The sequence below is a fragment of the Pteronotus mesoamericanus genome, unplaced genomic scaffold, assembly GCF_021234165.1.
Source record: "Pteronotus mesoamericanus isolate MK-2021 breed Mesoamerican mustached bat unplaced genomic scaffold, CSHL_Meso_final contig_359, whole genome shotgun sequence".
NCBI lineage: Eukaryota > Metazoa > Chordata > Mammalia > Chiroptera > Mormoopidae > Pteronotus > Pteronotus mesoamericanus.
Genome location: NW_026555142.1, coordinates 5,871 through 14,336, shown reverse-complemented (window position 1 = coordinate 14,336; position 8,466 = coordinate 5,871). Strand labels below are relative to the sequence as shown.

The 8,466-nt window shown below is 52.4% G+C and overlaps 1 protein-coding gene across 1 annotated transcript; it reads left to right on the top strand.

Moving 5' to 3' along the window:
- Positions 1-3,883: 3,883 nt before the first annotated feature.
- On the top strand, positions 3,884-7,562 carry LOC129073209 (small integral membrane protein 10-like protein 2A). The gene is made up of 3 exons (XM_054576903.1): positions 3,884-4,601; positions 5,533-5,697; positions 6,319-7,562. The coding sequence occupies exon 1, from the start codon at positions 3,988-3,990 to the stop codon at positions 4,222-4,224; it is 237 nt and encodes a 78-aa protein (XP_054432878.1). The 5' UTR covers positions 3,884-3,987; the 3' UTR covers positions 4,225-4,601; positions 5,533-5,697; positions 6,319-7,562.
- Positions 7,563-8,466: the final 904 nt, after the last annotated feature.

Genomic DNA, 8,466 nt, shown 5'->3' with positions numbered 1-8,466 from the left:
TGATTTTAGATCTTTCTTTGTCCTTACTCTGCAACTTCTGAATTGGTTCTCACCTAATGATACTCTAGTTGCTTTCACAATAGGACCAAAAACCTCAGTGGGCCCCTGGGTTGTCAGCCTTTTCTTGGGTCCCTTTTGCTGGATCCGCTGCCAGGGTGCCCAGGCATCCTTTAGGTGCTCAGAGACACCAGCACTCTGAAAGTCTCTTATGAACATACATTGCCTTGAATTGTTTGTGCATTCCTCATTTGTTTGACATCTCTTTCCTCTAGACACTGAGCCTCCATATTTCTTAGCACAGTGTCTGGGACTCTGGTAAGCCTCACCAATTTTTATTGACTGACTGACTGACAAACTGACTGATGGACCCTTCACACTATATGGTAACTGCCAGTTCCCTTGGCCATATCCCCTTTTTTAGAGGGGGAAACTTTTTAGCCTCATTCCTTGGATTAGTCAAGAATAATCAGTTAAAGAAAAAACAAATCGTCCTCCAAACCAAAATGTTGCTGATTTTCCCAGTCAGGGCACATGCTTGGGTTTCAGACCAGGTCTCTGATGGGGGAAGGGTGAGGCAACAAATTGATTTTTTTCTTCCTCTCCTTCTCCCTCCCTTCCCCTCTTTCTAAAAAAATAAATAAAATCTTTTTTAAAAAGGAAAGGATCTAATGCTGAAAGTAGATGCTGATACTGGCTAATCTGTTTAAGGTCAAAAGCTATAGGTACCAACAAAGTATCAGAACAGGTCAGGAAGACATGCCAAAGCCAGAGTTTTCCTGATACGCAAGAGCTGGAGACTGACAGGGAAATATGGAATCTAAGAAAGCTGCAGAAATCCCGACCCCTCAAGCCTGCACTAGCCTGCCACCATCAGTGCCAGTGAAAGAGTGCATCTTTCTGGCCTCTACATCTTGCAGCAGTGCCTCTCAGAGCAGACTCTAACTCACACCTTGCCTGCAAGGGGTTATGGGCATGAGAGTAGGACCAAGTGAAAACAAAACCCAGAAATCATTAGCTATTGCTTGAGTGAAGTGTGTGTGTGTGTGTGTGTGTGTGTGTGTGTGTGTGTGTGTGTTCTTGTGGGCATGTAACATGTAACATTTTGGAGATGGCCAATACCTTTTATGGAGCCCAGTGGTAATTAATTTATCATGGAGTCTTTTCTTAATCTACTACCATTTATTGAGCGCTTATATCATTATGCCAGCCAGATACTCTTCCAAATACTTTCCATCTATTCATTTATTTAATTATTTGTAGAGTGTTGACTAACATACTCTTCTGAGCACTAAGAATAAGTCAGTGAACAGAGAGACAAAAACTTTGGTCCATGCAGAACTAACATTCTCATCGTTTGAGGAAAGGGTAGATGATAAAACAACAAATAAGTAAAACATATGGTATGCTGGAAAGTAATAAGTGCAATGGAAAAATATAGCAGGGGATGAAGTTCCAGAGTGTTGAGGAGGGGTGGCAAGTTGTACTTTAGAATAGGGTAGTAGTTAGAGTAAGCTTCATTAGAAAAATAATAGTTGAGCAAGGACTTAAAGGAGGTTAGAGAGTTAGTGAGGTAGCTATTTGGAATAAGAACTATGCAGGGTGAGACTTTGAAAGCATTCCCTTTAAGATCAAGATGAAGACAAAGGAAGACCCTGAGACTGAAAGTTTTAACTAGTCTTTGTAATACAATAAAAATCAATATAAGGCTGGAAAGGAAGATAGAAAACTGTCGTTCTTTAGAGATAATAGGATTTTCTACTCAGAAAGTACAAAAAATCAGATATTAATAAGAGAGTTTAGAAAGCATGTTAGATGTAAAATCATTTTTATTTGTACCAAAGAGTCCAGTAGAAAAGTAAACAGAAGATTTGAAAGAAACAGTTTTTAGAGGAGCAAACCAAAATGCCAATAGACACTGAAAAGATCCTCAGCATCAGTAACTGGACAAATGTAGATTAAATGCACAATGACATGCAAATGCACATCTTTCAGTTTGGCAAAAATTTTAATTGGTTATATCAAGAATAAGAGAGGATGGGTGGTGCAACTCTTACCCACTGATGGAAGGCATCTGATTGCTGCTGACACTTTGGAAAACAAATTGGAATTAGCTGGTAAGTGTTAAAGATGCACACACATTTTTACCCAGGATTCCACTCCTGAGTGTATACCATAGGGAAAATCTTGCCCATGTACTTTGGCAGACAAGCACTAGAAATAACTCATATGTCTATCAAAACAGACCAGCCTGCCTTTGGTCCATGTAGAACTAACATTCTCATAGTTTGAGGAAAGGGTAGATGATAAAACAATAAATAAGTAAAACATATGGCACATAACAAGCACCAATAATTCTAGGAAGAAGAGCTGCATAGATACAAAAGTTACAAATGGCTTATAAAAGACTATTCAGCCTCCCACTCAAAGTGTGATCCAGCACTTTCCTTCATGTTTATTTGTAACTTCTTTTTCCTAGAGTGAAAAACCTGACTTCTAATGTCCTATGCATGTACTTTCATTTTACCAAAGTGGTGCCTTGCTATAGATTTCATCCTTTCTTCATCTGTAGATTTGCTGTGTGTACATCTATCTAGTCTCTTTCTTCCAACTATAGTATATGATTTCATCATGTATATCCATTTATCTTATTGACCTTCATCTTTCTTTGCAGAAATATATATATGTGTGTGTGTATATATATATATATATAGCTATATGTATATGTATATGTATATATAAAATCATCTCTAAAAGGCACTTAGGCAAAGACCTCATCAACAGTTTTTAGGCAGGGGTGACTTCAATACCTCTGCAATTGCTATTTTCTCTTCCTGAACGCTTCTTCTTCTGGCTTTTTCATAGCTATCACCTTCCCATAGATCCTCAGATATCACCTCAAATGTAACCTACTTAGAGTTCCTTTCCCTGTCCAAATTCTATGAAAAACTTTTTCTACTATGAAACACTATCACACATCCTCGCTGTACTTTCTTTATGTCCCTGGTTACTAGCTAAAAGTCTTATTTAGAAATGTATAGTATGTCTCCCCCCACTTAAATTATTAAGTCCTTGATGGAAAGGCTTTTGTTGTTGTTTTCTGCTTTGCTTCCAGCCCCTAGAACAATGCCTGGCAGATAATCAGTGTTCAATAAATACTTGAAGTATTGAATGTGAAAAGGGTAATATCCTGGGCCTTGGGCAATTCAAGGCTGTCTTTGGAAGGAATTGGGGGTTTTAAGATGACTCAGACCAAATCATAATATTTCACTTCCCTACTTGTTTCTTAACAATATTCATTCTTACACCTGATAATATTATACAGCTGGCCGTAAAAAAAAGGGGTACTGCTCAGCAGACCTGAGATCCAGTCCTAACTAAGACTCTTCCTGGTTTTGTGATCTGCCCACAGGGCTCAAGTTATGGCAACAACTTGTAGGTGAAATCATCCAGTAACTCGGAGTTAACTCCATGGTATAGATGAGTTGCAGTTTGTAGTAATATGTTGTTCCTAAACCTGTAAAACCTCTATAAAAGACACTGGAAGGTGGTGTGAACAGGAGGGCCCTTTGGATGAACCTTCTGTACAGAATCAGCACAGCAGTCCAGATGCTCCAGAACCCCAGCCCTCCACAAACCTCCAGGAGAGCAGCGCCTTCCCATTTGCGTAGGCCCTGTGGATTGCCGGCACAGTGGCGTCGAAAGCGGAGCTTGGCAGAGGGGCTGGTGACCTGGGCAAGGCTATAACTGCTGCAGCAGCTCTGTGGCTACCAGTAAGGGGCGTGGCTAAGATAGGGGCGGAGCCATACTGGCGAGGGGGCAGACCTGTTCTAGGGGAGCGGAGGGAGGGTAGCGGCTGCTGCAGCTGAGGCCAAAGGAACCCAGCCAAGGAGCAGATCCAGGGCTGGGTTAGAGGGCGCCCTGGCCTCTCGTCCACCTGCCGGCCGCTGGTGCTTCAGCGGGTCGGCGAGGTCTGCGCCTGCCAGGCCCATGGCGGCGTCCGCAGCTCTGTCAGCAGCGGCGGCGGTGGCGACCCTGTCGGGCCTGGCAGTGCGACTGTCGCGCTCTGCGGCGGCCCGTGGCTCTTACTGCGCGTTCTGCAAGGGGCTCACGCGCACGCTGCTCACCTTCTTCGACCTGGCCTGGCGGCTGCGCATGAACTTCCCCTATTTCTACGTCGTGGCCTCGGTGATGCTCAACGTCCGCCTGCAGGTGCGGATCGAGTGAGCGCCTGTGGCCACAGCGGCCCGGCAGGAGGGTCCCGCGCCAGCCCGCCCGCCCGCAGGGCGGACAGCAGGGCCGCCCAGATCTCGGGACGCGGCGCGGAAAGGAGGCGGGGCGGCCCGGGCCCCGGACCCTAGAGCTCCGCGAGAGCACGCTGGCCACTGAGCCACCGAGGCGACCGAACCCCGAACCCAGCCGGGAGCTGCGCACACGCGTCGCCGCCAGTGCTGGATTGCACAAAACCTCACAAAACGGGGCCGTTCCTTCGGGTTCCAGAAAATTATCTGAGTACAGCCGACCTGTTGCCTCACATTGGCAGAAGGTGGAAACCAGAAGAAATGCTGCTGCAGGGACTTGCTTTGACCGGCCTGATCGGAAAGGTAGGCGACCCGAGAGAGGTTGGACCTAAGCGCAGGAGGGAGGCGGTTGCTGTAACTTTCCGACGTCAAGGACCCTTGAGGGTGCGGACGAAATGTGGAAGGGGCCCGAGGAAGAGAGCCCAGAGAGCTGCGGAGCCCAGCAGACGCAGGCAGGGCAGCCTCGGGCTCTTCGGAGTCCCTGGTCATGATTCCAAAACGGGGTGAGGGGCGGCTGTAGCTTAGACATCGCTCATCTCAGCGGTTCAGCCCATCAGCCATGGAGACCCGGCTGTCCCCTCCCACCCAAGGCCCGGTTCCTGCCCCCCCTTCCCCCAGAGGCACCGGCAGCGGGCGGTGGTGTCACCTGAGCCAGAGGGAATGGAGGGGAATGGGCTGGGGTGGCCCACGGGAAGGCCCTAGAGGAGAAGAGATGCTGCCACACTTCCCCTCCACCCTCCTGGGTAGGCAGCCCGAACGCCAGGGCTGTCCTCTTCTCAGCCCTCAGGCCCCAGGGCTCCCTGCAGCTCCCTGTACTGCGTGTTCAGGGCCAGGGGACTGCTCCCTGCCTCTCCTCCTTCTGCTTCAAAAGGCTACTGCTGCCACTTTTGTTCTCCTCCTTCCTCTGTGCGGATGCATTTGGAGACGGGGAAGTGTGGAAAGATGCCTTTCTCCCTAGCCCCCCGCCCGCCACCCCCAGTTTTGCTCTTCGGCCATCTACAGCCCTCCCTGTGCCACAGAATGCCATCCTGTGGCGCAGAGGACCTCCAGGAGTGCCCTGTGGACCCAAGGGATCTGGGAGAATGGGGATTTCCTTGCGCAGAGGGCATTTCTCGGGTGGGGTGGGGGGAGCAGATGGAGAAGGGGCTTGGAGAGGAGGCAACACTAGGAGAACCGGGGACCTCTCTGGGTGGGGGAGGGGGGCGACTCTCAGGTTTCCAATTCTTTCTTTCAGGAACCGGTGTTGGTAGCTGGGGACTCACCCCTTCTCTGGCCCTCATCGAGAGTCAACCCTGTGCCCAAGGGCTCTCCTTGGCCCTAGAGCTCCCTGGTAGCAGCTGAGTGAAGGGCCTGGCTGGGGAGGAGATGAAGGGCCTTCTGCCGGCCGAGGCCCCAAGAGGTAGGGTAACCCAGTGGTCTGGGCCCGGCATGGGGAAGGACAGGACCGTGTCGCCTGGGCACTGAGATCTCCTACCAACACCACAGGGGAGTCCTACTCTCTCTACCTAATGACAGTGGAACCTGGGGTTCTGGGGGGAGCAGACTTGCCCTTGTCACACAGATAAGAAGTGGTTAAGCTAAATCTTCCCTTAGGCCTGCACTCCCCCACCTGCTCCCCAGTCTTCTGGAAGACCTGGCATGGTGGGATGGGGCAGGGGAATCCCAGGGGACCTAGGGGGAGCGAGATTCCGGGTAGGGAGAATGTGGGCGACCAGCTGTCCTTGGCGTGGTGTTGGAAGGCACAGGGAAGACCAGGAGGATAGTCCCAGCTGAGACGGGCAAAAGAGAGATGAGTCCCAGGATCCCCTGGGTAGCTGACCCTCACCCACAGAGCCAGGTCTTCCCACCCTCCACCCCAGGTCTGACCAAGGGCTCCTCAGCAATGGGACACAAACCTCTCAGTGTGGCTGGGGGAGGACAGGGTGGCTCCTGGGGACGTGATGTGACCGGGAAGGTAAAAAGATAAACTGGGGGCGGAGGGGACTGAGAACCATGCATGACCCCATCTCTCTGTCCCCAGGCTCGGCTCCCCGATGTCCAGGATCACACGGGAGACCCCTCTAGATGGGCTTGGACTGGTCCTGGAGGCCCGGGGTGTGCTACTGACTGGTGTACAGGCATGGGCCGGAGCAGCCCAGAGGGGAGCCAGGAGAGGCTGTGGCCCTGATCACACACCCCCCAGCCCCACGTCTGCTGTGACACCGGTTGCTCTGGGCCCAAGTACTCAGAGATCGTGGGACTGAAAAACCACAGTAGAGTGGTCAGCCCCCAGGGACCGAGGGGCCCAATCTCACAGCATCTGCCCCACTGAGCTGCCCAGCAGGAGTCTCGGTCCTGGGCGAATTACTCCTCCTGGCTCACCCCAGGGACTGGGGACTGAGGCTGGACCAAGGCTCCCACATGCCCCCAGCAGTTTCTCACGGACAGGGCCTGATGGCTTCCTTCCTCGTGCCAAGTCTCCTGGGAGTCCCTATTCCTGGTGATCCCTCCTCCATTCCACCCCTGGCCACCCAGGACCACATCTGGGAGCCCGCCAGCCTGCCGACTCCATCCGTAGACCTCCGGGGACAGCCTCGGAGAAAGGAGAGCAACAGGGGCTGTGAAGGGTGGGAGGAGGACCAGGGGCCTTCTTGGGGATGACACAGAGATGGGCCCCTTTCAAGCCCAGGTCTCGCCCTCTCGGGGTGAGTCGATCCCCAGCTGTAGCCTCTTCCTGGGCCAGCCGGGGAGGAGGAAGGCCTGAGAATGGCAGGAGGGAGGCTGCTCACTGAATGCGTGCTTGTGTCTCACAGGGAGAACTGTGCGTTTGAGCCTCAGGGGCCCCTGGCCTCACAGGCCCCCTCCTCTGCTGGGAAGCTGCACCGCATCTGGAGGCTCCGTGGCTCTGGCTTTGGCTGTCTCTGCTCTAAGGGAATGACTGGGGGAGGGGCCAGGGACCGGTCCTTAGCCTGTGTTCCTGCCACAGCTTGTCTTGCCATTTTGGCCTTGAGTAGTGAGCTGCTTCTGCTTTCCCACCTCTCCCCAACCCCACTGGGCCCTGGCTGCTTGGCGGGCTCTCAGTGCACTTTATTTATTTGCAGTCTGTTCGGCAGGCAGCGGAACTTCTGCAAAATCAGGGACCCCAGCCTGAGTAAGATGGCTTTCAATTTTCCGCGTGTGGTAACTCTGTACCGGTCAGAGGAATGTTCTTGTTTCTGGTGTTGTCGAATCTCGTTGTCTCTCTCAGTTAAGAAACAAGAAAGGAAAGAAAACCCTTAAGTTCAATAAAAGGGATAAAACTGGGGGCCTCCTGTTTCTGCTGTGGGGCAATAGCCTTGGAGGACAGACGTGAGATCACTCCGTAGGCCCAGGAGCTGGGGGAGGGGAGCAGCCTCAGAGGGCTGTAAGTGGGTCGGGCCTCTTCAGGAGATGCTTGGAGACGCCACTTGACCTGGCCACTGCCCCTGTGAGGAGAAGGCAGCAGCATAGGCCGGACCCACAGGTGGCAATCGTCCCACTCACAGCCTTGGTTTGAATAACCCAACACCTAACCTAGGTCCTGTCTTCATTTCAGAGCCCGGTGCTGGGAAGCGCTTAATTCAGTTGAACGCCAAGGGTGGGCTGGGGAAGTGAGGTGACCTAGTCTGTCCACACGCCACTTCCTTTCACCAGAAGCCCCTCTGCAGCAGCAGGTGGCAAGGTCCCCATCGCCTCTCTGCCGGCCAGGTGGTGCAGAGTTTTGGAGGAGATCAACCACAGGGACGGAAGCTTCCCGTCCCCCCACCTAAGCCCCTAACTGTCCCGTCGGAGCTCGAGCCCCGGCGCCTCCTCGGAGAAGCCAGGCCAGTGGTTCTGAGGCTGCTGCAGGGGTGAGTGTGGCGGGCGGGCAGAGGGTGGAGAGAGGGAGGGCTGGGGAAAGGCACAGTGGCCAGGATAGAGCCAAGCAGGACCACAGGCCCCAGGAGGGAGCCGTCCTGAGGACGCAGGATTCTGGTCACACTGAGGAGCAAAGCCTGGGTACGGGCCCTGGGTGTACTCCCCGCCTGTTGCCAAGAGCTCCCCCGGGGTCAAAGCGCCCTGACAAAGGAGACCCAACATGTGCCACCACAGGAGGGATGGACCCAGGTCCCTGCCAGTGCCCTGAGCTCCCCTCCCCTTTGTCCAGATGGTCCTGTTCAGTCCCTGAAGG

Coding starts and splice junctions, on each gene's coding strand:
- LOC129073209 (XM_054576903.1), top strand. CDS start 3,988: ATGGCGGCGTCCGCAGCTCTGTCAGCAGCGGCGGCGGTGGCGACCCTG.